Source organism: Ovis aries, chromosome 3, assembly GCF_016772045.2.
Source record: "Ovis aries strain OAR_USU_Benz2616 breed Rambouillet chromosome 3, ARS-UI_Ramb_v3.0, whole genome shotgun sequence".
Taxonomy (NCBI): domain Eukaryota; kingdom Metazoa; phylum Chordata; class Mammalia; order Artiodactyla; family Bovidae; genus Ovis; species Ovis aries.
In genome coordinates this window covers 102,264,298-102,281,418 of record NC_056056.1, presented here as the reverse complement: position 1 = coordinate 102,281,418, position 17,121 = coordinate 102,264,298, and the positions used below count along the sequence as shown (strand labels likewise).

The 17,121-nt window shown below is 36.5% G+C and overlaps 1 protein-coding gene across 12 annotated transcripts in view; it reads right to left on the bottom strand.

Moving 5' to 3' along the window:
* Nucleotides 1-9,993: 9,993 nt before the first annotated feature.
* The window catches only part of TSGA10 (testis specific 10), an 89,661-nt gene continuing 82,533 nt past the window's right edge, over nucleotides 9,994-17,121 (bottom strand). For 11 of the 12 annotated variants that reach the window (XM_060413957.1, XM_027967062.3, XM_042246432.2 and 8 more), the window contains 3 exons: nucleotides 15,803-15,907; nucleotides 15,489-15,638; nucleotides 9,994-10,692 (listed from right to left, as the gene is read on the bottom strand). In XM_060413957.1, the coding sequence (XP_060269940.1) occupies nucleotides 10,668-10,692; nucleotides 15,489-15,638; nucleotides 15,803-15,907 (280 nt within the window). In that variant the 3' untranslated portion in view covers nucleotides 9,994-10,667. Of the gene's footprint in view, nucleotides 10,693-15,488; nucleotides 15,639-15,802; nucleotides 15,908-17,121 lie in introns of those variants that run through there. The other variant, XR_009600186.1, reaches the window with a different exon arrangement.

The following is a 17,121-nucleotide window of genomic DNA, read 5'->3' as shown; positions in this document are numbered from 1 at the left end:
GTATTCTTGCCTGGGAAATCGCATGGACAGAGAAGCCTGGTGGGCTACAGTCCATGACGTCGCAAAAGAGCTGGACGTGACTTAGCAACTAAAAAACAACACAGAACTAACCTTAAGAGCTGAAGCTATAAAACTCTTAGAAGAAAACATAGGAATCAATATTCAAGACTTGAGTCAGGCAGTATCTTCTTAGATGCAACACCAAAAAGTACACGTAACAAAAGGAAATAAATAGATAAATTGGACTTGATCAATTAAAAGCTAGTACTACAAGTGATACCATCAAGAGAGTGAAAAGAAAGCCAACAGTATGTGAGAAATAATTACAAATAATACATCTGATAAGGGTCTGATACCTAGAATACATAAAGAAAACTTACAACATAATAAAAGATAACCTAATTAATAAGTGAGCAGGGGATCTGAATAGACACTTCTCCAAAGAAGACATACAAATGACCAATAAACACAAGAAAAGATACTCAGTATCAGTAGCCATTCAGTTCAGTTCAGTTCAGTCGCTCAGTTGTGTCCGACTCTTTGCAACCCAATGAATCGCAGCACACCAGGCCTCCCTGTCCATCACCAATTCTCGGAGTTCACTCAAACTCACGTCCATCGATTTGGTGATGCCATCCAGCCATCTCATCCTCTGTCGTCCCCTTCTCCTCCTGCCCTCAATCCCTCTCAGCATCAGAGCCTTTTCCAATGAGGCAAGTCTTTGCATGAGGTGGCCAAAGTATTGGAGTTTCAGCTTTAGCATCAGTCCTTCCAAAGAACACCCAGGGCTGATCTCCTTTAGAACAGACTGGTTGGATCTCCTTGCAGTCCAAGGGACTCTCAAGAGTCTTCTCCAACACCATAGTTCAAAAGCATCAATTCTTTGGCGCTCAGCTTTCTTCACAGTCTAACTCTCACATCCGTGCATGACCACTGGAAAAACCATAGCCTTGACTAGACGGACCTTTGTTGGCAAAGTAATGTCTCTGCTTTTTAATATGCTATCTAGGCTGGTCATAACTTTCCTTCCAAGAGTAAGCATCTTTTAATCTCATGGCTGCAGTCACCATCTGCAGTGATTTTGGAGCCCCCAAAAATAAAGTCTGACACTGTTTCCCCATCTATTTGCCATGAAGTGATGGGACCAGATGCCATGATCTTCGTTTTCTGAATGTTGAGCTTTAGGCCAACTTTTTCACTCTCCTCTTTCACTTTCATCAAGAGGCTTTTAAGTTTCTCTTCACTTTCTGCCATAAGGGTGGTTTCATCTGCATATCTGAGGTTATTGATATTTTTCCTGGCAATCTGGATTCCAGCTTGTGCTTCATCCAACCCAGCATTTCTCATGATGTACTTTGCATAGAAGTTAAATAAGCAGGGTGACAATATACAGCCTTGACATACTCCTTTTCCTATTTGGAACCAGTTACTAGCCATTAGGGAAATGTAAGTCAAAACAATATCACTTCAGAATGGCTATTAAAAATAAAGGCTGGAGAAATATACCATGTTCATGGATCAGAAGACTCAATATAGTGAAAATGAGTATACTACCCAAAGCAATCTATAGATTCAATGCAATCCGTATCAAGCAACCAATGGTATTTTTCACAGAGCTAGAACAAATAATTTCACAATTTGTATGGAAATACAAAAAACCTCGAATAGCCAAAGCAATCTTGAGAAAGAAGAATGAAACTGGAGGAATCAACCTGCCTGACTTCAGGCTCTACTACAAAGCCACAGTCATCAAGACAGTATGGTACTGGCACAAAGACAGAAATATAGATCAATGGAACAAAATAGAAAGCCCAGAGATAAATCCATGCACCTATGGACACCTTATCTTTGACAAAAGAGGCAAGAATATACAATGGATTAAAGACAATCTCTTTAACAAGTGGTGCTGGGAAAACTGGTCAACCACTTGTAAAAGAATGAAACTAGAACATTTTCTAACACCACACACAAGAATAAACCAAAATGGATTAAAGATCTAAACGTAAGACCAGAAACTATAAAACTCCTAGAGGAGAACATAGGCAAAACACTCTCTGACATAAATCACACAGGATCCTCTATGACCTACCTCCCAGAATATTGGAAATAAAAGCAAAAATAAACAAATGGGACTTAATTAAACTTAAAAGCTTCTGCAAACCGAAGGAAACTATAAGCAAGGTAAAAGATAGACTTCAGAATGGGAGAAAATAATAGCAAATGAAGCAACTGACAAACAACTAATCTCAAAAACATACAAGCAACTCCTGCAGCTCAATTCCAGAAAAATAAACGACCCAATCAAAAAATGAGCCAAAGAATTAATAGACATTTCTCCAAAGAAGACATACAGATGGCTAACAAACACATGAAAAGATGCTCAACACCACTCATTATCAGAGAAATGCAAATCAAAACCACAATGAGGTACCATTTCACGCCAGTCAGGATGGCTACGATCCAAAAGTCTACAAGCAATACATGCTGGAGAGGGTGTGGAGAAAAGGGAACCCTCTTAACACTGTTGGTGGGAATGCCAACTAGTACAGCCACTATGGAGAACAGTGTGGAGATTCCTTAAAAAATTGCAAATAGAACTGCCATATGACCTGGTAATCCCACTGCTGGGCATACACACCGAGGAAACCAGAATTGAAAGAGACATGTGTACCCCAATGTTCATCTCAGCACTGTTTATAATATGGAATGGAAGCAACCTAGATGTCCATCAGCAGATGAATGGATAAGAAAGCTGTGGTACTTATACACAATGGAGTATTACTCAGCTATTAAAAAGAATACATTTGAATCAGCTCTAATGACGTGGATGAAACTAGAGCCTATTATACAGATGAAGTAAGCCAGAAAGAAAAACACCAATACAGTATACTAACACATATATATGGAATTTAGAAAGATGGTAACGATAATCCTGTATGTGAGACACCAAAGAGACACAGATGTATAGAACAGTCTTTTGGACTCTGTGGGAGAGGGAGAGGGTGGGATGATTTGGGAGAATGGCATTGAAACATGTATATCATATATGAAACAAATCCAGCCAGTCCGGGTTTGATACATGATACTGGATGCTTGGGGCTAGTGCACTGGGATGACCCAGAGGGATGGTACGGGAACGGAGGAGGGAGGGGGTTCAGGATGGGGAACATGTGTATACCTGTGGCAGATTCATGCTGATGTATGGCAAAACCAATACAATATTGTAAAGTAATTAACCTCCAATTAAAATAAATTTTAAAAAAGAAAAATAAATAAAAATAATTTTGAAATGCTCAGTTTTGTGACCTGCCCTGAATTTCATCAGGGGTAAGAGAACAACTAAACACACAAAATAAATTTAAAGTAAGAGTTTATAATAAAATGTTCGATGATTGCAAAAACAAAAAACAAAAAAACAAAAACAGGCTGATAATAACAAGCGTTGGTGAGAATACAGAGAAACTGCAACTCTTATACATTGCCAATGGAAATGTAAAATAGCACAGCTGCTTGGAAAACGGATTCAGTTCAGTTCAGTCACTCTTCCTAAATTACTATATGAACTAGGAAGTTCTCTCCTACCTATGAGGTTGTATGTGTATGCTCAGTGTATCCAACTCTCTATGACCCAGTGGACTGTAGCTTGCCAGGCTCCACTGTCCATGGGATTTTCCAGGCAAGAATATTAGAGTGGATTGCCATTCCATACTCCAGGGAATCTTCTGGACCCAGGGATCAAACCTGTGTCTTCTGCACTGGCAGGTGGATTCTTCACCACTAAGAAAGACACCTAGAAAGGTGCCACCTAGAAAGACACCTATGAGGTTAGAAAACACATATTCACACAAAGATTCGTACATGAATGTTCATTCTATTATTCATAATAGCTAAAAGGTAGAAACAATCTAAGTGCTCATCAACTCATGAATGGATAATGTGTACAGTATGTTTATATAATGGAACATACTTTGGCAATAACAATTAAAGAACCAATACCCGCTATAACACAAAAAGCCCTTACAAACATGCTGTGTGAAAGAAGCCAGTCACAAAAGACCGCGTGTTATATGGTTTCTTTTATGTGAAATGTCCATGATAGGGAAATCAGAGAAGCAGAAAGATGATTAGTAAGGCTGCCTAGGACAGGGGGTTGAGTGTGTAGAATTCAATGGGGGAACAGGCATGGTGTTTCTTTTTGGGTGACAAAAATTTTCTAAAATTAGATTGTGACAATGGTGGCACAACTCTATGAATAGACTGAAAACCATCAAAATATATCCTTTATAAGTAGGTGAGATGTATGGCAGGCGAATTATACCTCAAGGTGGCTCAGAGGTTAAAGCATCTGCCTGTAATGCAGGAGACCTGGGTTCAATCCCTGGGTTGGGAAGATCCCCTGGAGAAGGAAATGGCAACCCACTCCAGTATTTTTGCCTGGAGGATCCCATGGACACAGGAGCCTGGTGGGCTATAGTCCATGGGGTCGCAAAGAATCGGACACGACTGAGCAACTTCACATTCACTCACATTCACATTCAAGGCCATTAAAAGGAAGGATAAAGGGAGGGAAAGAGGGGGGCTGGAGGAACTGGAGATTTGACTCAAAGGAAGTGTTTTGAGGGACAGGAATCAAGTGTGTATATTCTCAGCACCAGAGAACACCACAAACAGATCATGATGTGTAAAATTAACAGAAAGAATGTTAAATGATAATTAAAGTGCTGTAAATGGATAATAGGTGTGTGTTCCACTTTCTATCTCTAGCACTTTAGAGCAATGTAGGTTGTTTTTGGAAAATTAGTTTTGGCATACTGATTAATCTTATCTTGTTCAAAATTTAGAGCTCTGATACTGCTTCTGTGAACCATCCTAGCATTTATTAAGTACCCACTTACATTTTCAGATGGTTAGAGATGGAAAAACACAAAAACTGGATCCCAGTATTATATTTGGTGAAACAAAGCAAAGGTACACAAAGTGGGAACCTAGCTAAATACAATTTCAGCCATTCAACATATATTTAAAGACTATCTATGATGTACAAAGGACTGTTTTGAGTAGGAGAAGCCTGGGATAAAAATTAAAATGGGTTAAACTATATTCCCTTCCTTAAAATATTCAAAAATATTCAAATATTAGAAAATGAAAACAAGTACACAAATAGGTATGATACATTATGTGATAAATACCTAAAAGATAAACATTTTAATGGGAGGTCAGAGAAGGGCAAACTAATTTAGGGCTAATGGAATTAGAGATTTCAAAAGCCTTCCAGCTACTGATCTGTTTCTTCACCTTCTCTCTTAAACAAAAGAGAACAAAAACTTTAATATTTATGTATTTTAATTTTTATCAAAATCACAAAAGATTCAGATAGCTTCCCAAGGTTAAGAAGAGACTCCAGCCAGCCTCATTTCCATCCCTGCATTTTTCCCTCCCAGAGGCAACCAGTTTTACCTGAGTTAGCTGATTGCTTCCTTTTTTAAAAATAATGTACTTACATCACTATTTTTTGGCTTTACAGTTTTAGGTGTTAGCATTAACTTACCACTACAAAAGAGAATTTGTTTTATTTCCAAGGCCTTTACGACACATTGCTTCCTTCCCATTCCTTCACCCTCTCATTAATTAATTTTGTAATTTTGCCTAGATTTATATTTCAGTGTTTACATTATTAAGACTGTGACCTACTATTTATAATCGAGCCATCTGGTAAACCATGAATAATCTTATCCTTCCTAAACTGCTTTTCCTTTTCCATACCTTTTCATTTGTTTGATCTCCACTACCATACCTGTCTGACTTGACTGAGCGACTGAACTGAACTGAACTGAACTGAACCATACCTGCTGAGGACTAACAAATCTCTTTTTCTAGCCAAGTTTTCTCTCTTGATACTGAGGCCTACAGATTTCTTTTTAAATTCAACAACATCATAAAAACATCAACTGACCACCTACTGTATGTCCGGCATTCTACTGATACTAAGCACTTTGGATGTATTGGCTCAGTTAAACCACATGATTCTATTTTTATATTCAGTTCAGTTCAGCTGCTCAGTCCTGTCTGACTCTGTGACTCCATGGACTGTAGCATGCCAGACCTCCCTGTCCATCAACAACTCCCGGAGTTTACCCAAACTCATGTCCATTGAGTCAGTGATGCCATCTCATCCTCTGTCATCCCATTTTCCTCCTGCCCTCAATCTTTCCCAACATCAGGGTCTTTTCAAATGAGTCAGCTCTTCATATCAGGTGGCCAAAGTATTGGAGTTTCAGCTTCAAGATCAGTCTTCCAATGAACACTCAGGACTGATCTCCTTTAGGATCGACTAGTTGGATCTCCTTGCAGTCCAAGGGACTCTCAAGAGTCTTCGCCAAAACCACAGATCAAAAGCATCAATTCTCTGGCACTCATCTTTCTTTGTAGCCCAACTCTTGCATCCATACATGACTACTGGAAAAACCATAGCCTTGACTAGACTGATCTTTGTTGGCAAAGTAATGTCTCTGCTTTTGAATATGCTGTCTAGGTGGGTTATAACTTTCCTTCCAAGGTGTAAGTGTCTTTTAATTTCATGGCTGCAGTCACCATCTGCAGGGATTTTGGAGCCCCCAAAAATAAATTCTGACACTGTTTCCCTATCTATTTGCTGTGAAGTGATGAGACCGGATGCCATGATTTTAGTTTTCTGAATGTTGAGCTTTAAGCTAACTTTTTCATTCTCCTCTTTCACTTTCATCAAAGGGCTCTTTAGTTATTTGTTTTCTGCCATAAGGGTGGTGTCATCTGCATATCTGAGGTTATTGATATTTCTCCCGGCAATCTTGATTCCAGCTTGTGCTTCTTCCAGTCCCGCGTTTCTCATGATGTACTCTGCATATAAGTTAAATAAGCAGGGTGACAATATACAGCCTTGACGTACTCCTTTCCTATTTGGAACCAGTCTGTTGTTGCATGTCCAGTTCTAGCTGTTGCTTCCTGACCTGCATACAGGTTTCTCAAGAGGCAGGTCAGGTGGTCTGGTATTCCCATCTCTTTCAGAATTTTCCACAGTTGATTGTGATCCACACAGTCAAAGGCTTTGGCATAGTCAATAAAGCAGAAATAGATGTTTTTTCTGGAATTCTCTTGCTTTTTTGATGATCCAGTGGATGTTGGGAATTTGATCTTTGGTTCCTCTGTCTTTTCTAAAACCAGCTTGAATATCTGGAAGTTCACGGTTCACATATTGCTGAAGCCTGGCTTGGAGAATTTTGAGCATTATTTTACTAGCTTATGAGATGAATGCAATTGTGCAGTAGTTTGAGCATTCTTTGGCACTGACTTTCTTTGGGATTGGAATGAAAACTGATATTAGGTACTATTATAAATACACTTTTTACAGTTATGGAAAATAAAGAATAAAAAGTGCTAACTTGCCCAACTACACAGTTATGTAAAGTCAAGCAGTGGGACTCAAGAACTATGACCATAACCACCTAAAATTCAACCTCTTTCAGTAAACATATGTTAACTGGAAGCCACCTTTAGTCAGGCATGGTTTGTACCATGACAACTAAATCAAATTATTCTTGCCTTTATGAGCTCAAAGTCCGATGGCATGACACACAAACAAGAATGCAACGGAGCACATGCATTCTTTAGTGCATTAATAGTAAATAGAATAATACATAGAAATCATAAAGACTTTCACTTTTAGAAACAAATATTTACTAAACACATATCGGTGCCAGGCTCTGTACTTGATGTTGAGGACACAGTGTTAAGACAAGAATTTTCCAGGCTGGGAGGGGAATAGGAAAGAGAAAAAGGAGTGATTCAGAGTGCATGTGCAAAGGCCAAGAGATAAAAGAGCACAAAATGCACAAACTGTTACCGAAAGCAATTGAAAAAAACTGCAATACATAATGTTAAGTGGGGGATGGCGAGATATGATGTTGAAGAGATTAAAAAACCCAACAAATCAGAGAGGTCTGTATAAAATGTTAAAGAGCTTGGACTACAGTCTAATGATAAATCTGGTACTCATAGTATGTATGTGTGGAGAGGGAAGTGATCTTATGTGTGCTTTTAAACTCTTTGATTAGTGTGGAGAATGGACTAGATGGAAGTATGACTGAAAGCATACCTGTCTTTTGTTGTTGACTTGTAAAAATTCTTTATGGTTTGCAAATATTTGCTCAAATTACTTGGGTTCCCTTTTACTTTCCTGATACTGTCCTTTGATGGAGAGGTTTTTAATTCTGATTAAGTCAAATTTATCTGTATTTGGTGTTGTTTATCAATTTAAGAAACCACCACGAAATATAAAGTCATGAAGATTTGTTTCAATATTTTCTTCAAACAGTTCTATAACTTCAGCACTTGCAATCCCATATGAGTTTTAGGATTTGCTTTTCCATTTTTGCAAAAATAACAGGTTTGGGGGAATATTTCTTCTTAAGGATATTAAGTCTTCCAATCCATGAATGCAGGATGTCTTTCCACTTATCTAGGTCTTAATTTCTTTCATTAATGTTGCAAAGTAGGAAGTGACCTTTAGGTTGACTGTGTGGAGTGAGAAGGAAAGGGGGTGACCTGGGATGGCATTTGGACTTTCAGGCGTCTGTCACATTGGCTGATGCGGCATTCCACCGTGGGAAACCAGGGTAGAGACTGACAGGAGGAAACATTGCTGAGTTGAGTTTAGGCGTATTCAGACTCAGTGCCTATGAGACCAGATATTTAATCTTCTTTTAAGATGGCATCATTGACTCGATGGACGTGAGTTTGAGTGAACTCTGGGAGTTGGTGATGGACAGGGAGGCCTGGTGTGTTACAATTCATGGGGTCGCAAAGAGTCAGACACGACTGAGCAACTGAACTGACTGAATGAACTGACTTCAGCAAAAGTGTATGTTTTGTATTAAACATGGCATTTCAAAACTGAGAGCTCCTTTCCAGGAGACTTCTTTGTCATCAAGAAAGAATATGTTTGATATAGCTTTTGTATTGTGTATTTTATTGCATTTTTTGCATTGCATCTTTACCATATCAATAGGCTATTATATGTTTACCTCAAGCAATTAGAATCTCATTTAAAACAAAGAATGTTTTTAAATATTACCATAAGAAATCATCTTTTCTTTGAATTTTAACACGGAATACAGTTAATGTTTCCCTACCTTTGGATAGCACTGGCCCCTTTATACTCACCATATAATTTTCCTTTTAAGTATTCTGCAATTGATGGCACAAGTCAAGTACAGTATACTTTTCATCAAGCATGGAAACATCTTCCTTTTTCTGTCATGCCCCCATCCCTCACACTGCCCTCTCCACATAAAATCTGTGTTAAGTGCAGACAACAGATTGACACTCAGCTCCTTGTCAGCCCTCTTAGGAGGTGGAGAGACTAAAATGACTGCTGTGATGACCTAGTGCTTTGCTACCTAGCAAAGGTTAATTTTGCATATTCACTGGTATATTATTTAATACTAGCAAGAACAACTTTTTGCATATTATTCTACACAACATTTATAAAAGGACATGTTTTTAATCATTCAATTTTTAAAACCAATCTATAATGACTGTCCTGAAGTAGAAGAGTAAAACTCAAGGTTTTTAAAAATCAAAGTAAAGTGAGTATATAGCATGAATTTATGGTGAAACAGAGTGCTAACGAATAAACAAAACCTAAATCAGGGCACTGTCCTGCATTACTGCAGTCATAATGAGCAGTGACTATATAAAATGAGAAACTGTCTATATCATATGAATACTATTAATGACAGGGCTTTTTTAAAAAATTAAAATGGCAAGAGTACAAATAACTTGTATTAGTAAAATACAATAGTGTTCAGACTATAATATCAACATGAAATTGAAGTCTATGGACAGAAACGGTAAGAGATTTTGGAGACTTTGAGGCAAAAAAGGAAACATCACTAAACTTGTTACGCTACATTATAGACAGCTGCCACGGGCAAAAATAAATAAATAAAATGGCAATTAAGTTGATTGCAGTATTTTAATATTTTAAAGGAAAACGTATGAAAAATACAGATTTTAAAAAATAATCTTACATTCTTGACAGAGATAGTATTACCTACCTTTCTAAAAACAGTAGGGGTAAACAATTGTAGAAAATGTATGCTAATTAATGGTACAACACTAAGGATTTAAAAACCCTGACACACACCTACTATATTGCTTTGGAGTCAGAGTATGGCCTGGAGTTCATGTCAGGTTGGCTCCAAAATGGAATATGGGGTCCCAGGCCAGGAGTGGTAAACTGCGCCTCTTTTGGCACAATTTGTCCAGCCATGAAAGCATAAATCACAAAGGAAAAAAAATCAGTTTTGTTAAAACACTTTGCCCTCTTTTTATAAGCTTCTTTATTTACTCCGGATAGTTAACACAACAGTTGTCAATAGTGAAGTAAGCAGATTTTACACTCACTATTACTGTATGGATAGAAAGGGCCATATACATTTTTGTTTATAAGTCATCTCAGATCACTGTGATATGGCATGGCACATGAAAACAGAGATTCAGAGGCACAACGTTAATAAATTCATTTAACATTGTCAAGCATTCAAAAGATAAATGCAATCATATAGCAAAAAAAAAAATCAGTTTGAAACTTTGACCTCTCCCAAGGATGTGAAGAATCTTTCCACGTGTCAGAAATCTCGATAGCAAAGATTCCTATAAGAGAGAAAAAAGTTATGTAGATTAATATTTTAACTCAATGATTTTATGATATATTAAAAATGTATTCTAGTGTTACTTTGGCAATACTTGGAATTTTTTTCCCCTCAGCTTCTGTGAAGGAAATCAGATATAATGTATTTTATCACCCAGTTTTCAGAAGCTGTGAACCATCTATATCATGCAATAATATGGACTCAACAATAAAAAAGAAAGAAGTATTGACTTTATACAGCAACCTGGATGGATCTCATGGGCATTGTGCTAAGAGAGAAGAATCACTCTCACAAAATGATATCCTGTGTGTGATTCCATTTACACAACACTCTCAAAAAGACAGTATTACAGAGACAGAGAAGAAAGTAGAGTTTGCTAGGGGACAGGGAGGAGGACGGGAGGATGTCCCCATGAAAGGGTATCGTGAAGGAATGAGCTCCCTGGGGCTGATGGGACAATTCAGAACCTTGACTGCCGTGTTGTTCTATGTGTGGTATGTAAAAAAAAAAAAAAAAGAACAAAACTTCACACACACTAGCAAAAACTGAATAAGGTGTATCTGCTAGTTAGTTAGCTATATCAATGCCAGTTTCATGGACTGTAAGACATGGCCACTGGGGAAGCTGGCGGAGGATATGTGGGACTCCGTACTATTTTTGCATCTGCCTGTGAGACTAATCATTTCAAAATAAAGAGTAAAACAGAGCAAAACAAAACTGTGTTACAGCCATACAATGAAATACTATTCAGCAGTTAAAAGCAATATCCAGTAATATCTGATATATACAACAACCTGGATAAATCTTTAATATATAAATCTAATATTTTACCCAGTGGCTGGGTAAAAGTCAGCCACTGCAGACTATATACCACATGATTCCATTTATATGGCAACCTGAAAAGACAACACTATAGTAACAGGAAACAGACCAGCTGTTGGGAAAAGTAAATTAAGCACATTGACTGTTGTCTAGATGATGTTGTTCAGTCGCTAAGTTGTGTTCAACTCTTCTGACCCCCATGGACTGTAACCTGTCAGGGTCCTCTGTTCATGAGATTTTCCCAGACAAGAATACTGGAGTGGACTGCCATTTCCTTCTCCAGAGGATCTTTCCAACTTAGGCAGGATTGAACCTGCGTCTCCTGCATTCACAGGTGGAATCTTTACTGCTGAGCCACCAGGGAAGCCCATGTCTAGATATTAGATGGTAGTCAAAAGGTACCATTTAAAACGAACAGCAAAAGCTTAAAAATTTTTAAAGGGATACTTTAAGGACACTTATATTAAAAGTATTAATAGAAAGGTAACCATTATAATAAGACACAAAACTTCCTGAATATCAAAAGAAACGGTTACAAGCAAAGAAGGATAACCAAATAGAGAAAGAATTAGAGCAAATATCACATAGTAAACAGTTATCATAACATAATATGACAGAGTTGAGACCAAATTTAACAGTTATATCAATAATGTTAAGGAGCTTAACTCACCTACTTAAAAAAAAAATTTCAAAATGGTTCATAAAGTCAAACTCAAATCCATACTGTCTAAAGAGAGACATTTAAAATGCAGAGATTTAAAAAAAGAGATGGACAAAGATTTACCAGGCAAGTGGACCCAATAAGGAAATAGGAGTTGTAACTCTAAAACCAGACAAAGTAGACGACAAGTCCTTCCTCCTTCCAAAAAAATTAAGTGCATCAGAAAATAACACTTTGTAAAAGCCACATTCACAGTGAAGATATGATAATTCAGAATATCTATGCAACAGATAAAACAGCAAACCACCTATATAAAACAAAATTTATAGGAGATATAAGAAGAAATAAAAACATACCAATAATAGGAAATTTAAAAATGCCATTCTTAGTAAAACAAATCAAGTGAACAAAATTAAACGACATTATAAAAGAACAAAGTAAAATTAAAAAGGTAAATCTTCTGGATATATTACACTATACCCTGATAAGAAAGAATACATCTTCTCAAGTGTACATGAACTGTTCACCAAACTTGAACATGTAGTAAAGTATAAAGAAAACATCAATAAAAAAATTTAAAAAAGAAAACATCAGTAGTTTCCATAAAATAGAAATATTACAAATAATATACATAATAACACTGAAAATTAAAAATGAAACCAAATCAAACAAAAAACTTCTCACTGAAAATTAAAAGATTTTCTATCAGATAACTCTTGGGTAAAAATGAAAATACAAACAAAGATTAAAGAAATTCTTAAAAATAATGATCACAAAAACACTATATATCAGAATCTGTGGGATATATTTAAAGCAGTAATCATAGAAAAATTCATAACCCTGAATATCTACATTGATAAAAGTTAAAGAATGGTAATAAATGTATTAAATTTCTAACTCAAAAACCTAGGGGAAAAAAATCAACAAAGTAAATGAAAAAATAGCACAAGGAAGGAACTAATATAAATAAAAACAGAAATTAATAAGCAGAGAAAGAAAATAGATTAAATCATTAAATCAAATGCTGGTTCTTTGAAGCGATGAACTAAGTAAACAAACCGCAGGCTAAGGTAATCAACAAACAAAAGGGAGAAGCACAAGCATACAAATAAGAAATGGCAACAGGAATAACTATTGACACAGAAGAAACCTAAAAGTTTATAAGATACTGCATTGGTTACTTCTATGCAAATAAAGCAGAAAACCTAGAGTTAAAAGCCTGGATAGTTTTTAGACAAACACATATAGCTTAAAAAGACTAATTTCCAAAGAAGAAATAGAAAAAGTTACCAAGGAAGTACACCCCACAAAAATAGAGCCAAGGCTCTTCAGAAATCAGATAATCCCCAACTGTATAACTTGTTTCAAACTACAGTAAACAAAAACTTCCAAATTATTTTTTAGAAGCAGATAAAACATTGATATCTAAACTTAACAGAAACAGCACAGGTCAATATCAGTTATGAATATTGATATACAAATCTAAAATAAATAAAATATTACCAAACACTATGAAAATAACAGACTATGACCAATTTCTCATTTATGTCAGAAATTCAAACATGGTTCAGTAGTTGAAAAATCAATTAATATATCCACATATTAATAATTCTAAAGAGAAAAACCATATCTTCATAGATGCTAAAAAAATCCTTGACAAAAACACTGTTTCCTAATAAAAAAAAATCTTGAAAAAAAATAGGAATAAGTGGTATTTCCTTAATACCATAAAATACATAAACCTGAATCATAAAACTAGTATCTTAATTAACAAGAAAAAAAAAAAAGAGGCATTCCTACTACAGGTCAGAATTAAAACAGGAATTCCACTTTTGCCACAACTATCTGTCATTATTCTGATGATACTAACAAATGCTATTTACCAGAGAATATAATTCAAGAGATAAAAATAGGAAAAGAAGAAATAAATATCTCTTTCTGCAGATGACATGATAGCATACCTAGAAACCCCTAAAGAATTAATAACGAAATTTAATGAAATAAAAGCAAGATAATATTTTAAAAAATTAACATGCAAAAGTAGCATCATTTGAAGACATAATATATGGAGGAAACTCCATTTACAATAGTAACAAAAAAGTAATAAAATATTCAGGAGTGAATTTTACAAGAAATATTCAAAACCTGTATAAAGAAAAACTACAAGTCATTCCTTAAAGGCACAAAGCAAAATTTGAACAATGGAAAGACATCTCTTCTTCTTGGTTAGGACATCTCAGCATAATAAAGAAAAAAGAAAAATGAAAGCAAATTGAAACAAGTGAATCTACTGTTATTTTAAATGTATACCATCACCACAGTGAGAGTGAAAAAAAATAATCCAAGTAATTTATGAATACAGTATTTGACTGTATGCCCTCAAGACTTTGGAAAGGTCATGTATGGGACAGGAAGGAAGAATTGTAAATAGATTTTGAACTTTTTCCTAAGTTGGCCTGTTTATTGTAGTGACACAGATGAAGAAATCTTGAAAGTTCTTTAGATAGACTCTGGGACTGAGCGAAGGAATAACTGTGTTACCGTTGTTGAGTGAATGTTTTAATGTTGACCAGGCCTCTCACTGGAGAAAACAGGGCATCATACAAATATGGAAAGGAAGGAGGCAAGGGAGAAACCTATGAGGATGGTTCCAACTGGAGGTATTGGTTACTGTTTAAAAATGTCTGTTGCAGGGAGTAGGCGGGTAGGAGGAAGCCAAGAGAGAAAGACAGGGAGGAGAAAATGCAGGAGTACGAATGTGTGAGACAGCTCATACTGCCTCATAAACACAGAAAAAGCAAACGGAGTAAAATTTTTATAACAGTGAGTAGGGATAAAAGGTGTATAGATGTTCTTTGCATTGTTTTATTTTTAACTTCTTGTAAGTTTGAAATTATTTCTAAATAAAAATGTTTTTACAAAATGTCTACCATTTAGGAATATAGCTAAAATATTTTCCTTTGAAAAATTAGCCTATTACTTTCCTAGAGTATATGTATTTTTGGTGCTACAATAATTAACCAATAGTTTGTTTATGAAAGTATATAATAATGTATGTTACAGAAATTAAAGAAAATCAGATTTTTAAAATATAATTTATATAAACTTTAGATAAAATAGACATCTTTCTTTAACATATTTATATGACACTAATAATCAAAATACTTTTTAAAAATGTCAACATATCCAATTATGTAATGATGTTTTAAATAGCACTATTAATGGTAGATGGTTACTGAGTTTTCTTACTCCCTCAAATATTCAGTGCTTACTGCTATATGGTTCCCCAAAGAATGGATCCTTAAACCACTTACTCTTCTAATGATCGATCTAGGCCTCGGTCAGGAGATCGATGGTGAGTACGTTCTGGTGAGTGACATTTTGTATTTGGCTTTATTGTGGAACTCAAATGATAAGCATTACTTGAGTAATTCTGGCGGCGGAGTTCTTGCACAGCCCTCTCCCTAAAGCAAAATAGGGACACTTTAATTGAACTTTTACATCCAGCAACATTACCAACACTGTTGTAAAACTGCAGTTCAAATCATACTTTAAAGTCTAATCACCACGAAATAACCAAAGTCTGTCATTATTCCAGAAACAGTGCTTTCCAGACTGCTGAACCGACCTTTCAAAGCGCTCCGTCCCCAGCTGTCTCTTGGTAATGTCCAAGTCAGCTTCCAGCTGCGTCACGACGTTCCTGAACTGGGCCACGTCCCTACTCTGGATGGCCCTGTGTAGAGAATGCGAATGATGGTTGATTAAAGGGAGAATACCAAAGTATTCCTAGGGTACCTAAAACCATGTTGGCCATGGTTTCTCAGCTGAAGCCAAGCAACACTCTCGTTTTTACAGATGTATCGGTGCATCTAAAATACGTCAATTTCACACAGATAAAATAAATTAAAAATGCCAATTTTAGATGCAGTAAATGTGCAAAGTAGTCTACTAAAAGCCCTTTAAGCTGTCTCTGCTGCTGCTGCTAAGTTGCTTTAGTAGTGTCCGATTCTGTGTGACCCCATAGATGGCAGCCTACCAGGCTCCCCCGTCCCTGGGATTCTCCAGGCAAGAATACTGGAGTGGGTTGCCATTTCCTTCTCCAATACATGAAAGTGAAAAGTGAAAGTGAAGTCACTCAGTCGTGTCCAACTCTTCATGACCCCATGAACTGCAGGCTACCAGGCTCCTCTGTCCATGGGATTTTCCAGGCAAGAGTACTGGTGTGGGGTGCCATTGCCTTCAGCCCCATTCAATTACTTAAACTTAATTTTCCCTATTTTTAGATATGGTAATACTATTATCTACCTATATTATCAATTCACTGCAGATCATTTTTACAATTTACTTCACTGTATGATGTGCATATTCCAATGCATATAACACTGGAATTCACTAACACCATGATGAATATGCAGTGGTTACATAAATGTATATCTAATTGACCAAATGCCTTATATATGTGTGTAATGAAATTTGATATATCCAACTGTTAAAGACAAAAAATCTGTTCAATTTAACAGGATCTTCCTTAGGGCTAAACAATGCCTCCAAAATCCTGATAAGCACACTACCATGAGGAAGATAATGACAGAGGTGACCGCTCTTGCCAGAACATTCTGTCTTCTCTGCTGGCTTCCAGGACTACAATATGGACTGCTGGAGTCTAAACTCTAGACACTAGGAACACAAGAGTTTATCAAGCTGACTAGTTCTAGGTGACACTACTCACCAGCCAGTCTAAAACAGAATGTACCCCCCTTAAGGTGGGAGTTTTGGCATACTTCACTGAAGCAATCTCCACCTGTGGCCTGAGGAAATGATCCTACAGAACTGGATCATTCTGAAGGTCCAGTCTAAAGCCCAGCTGCAGTGACTGAAAGAGTGACTCAGTTACAGCTGCCACAACCTAAAAACAGTCTCTGAAGGAAACCAGCCCTGGTTTTGCAG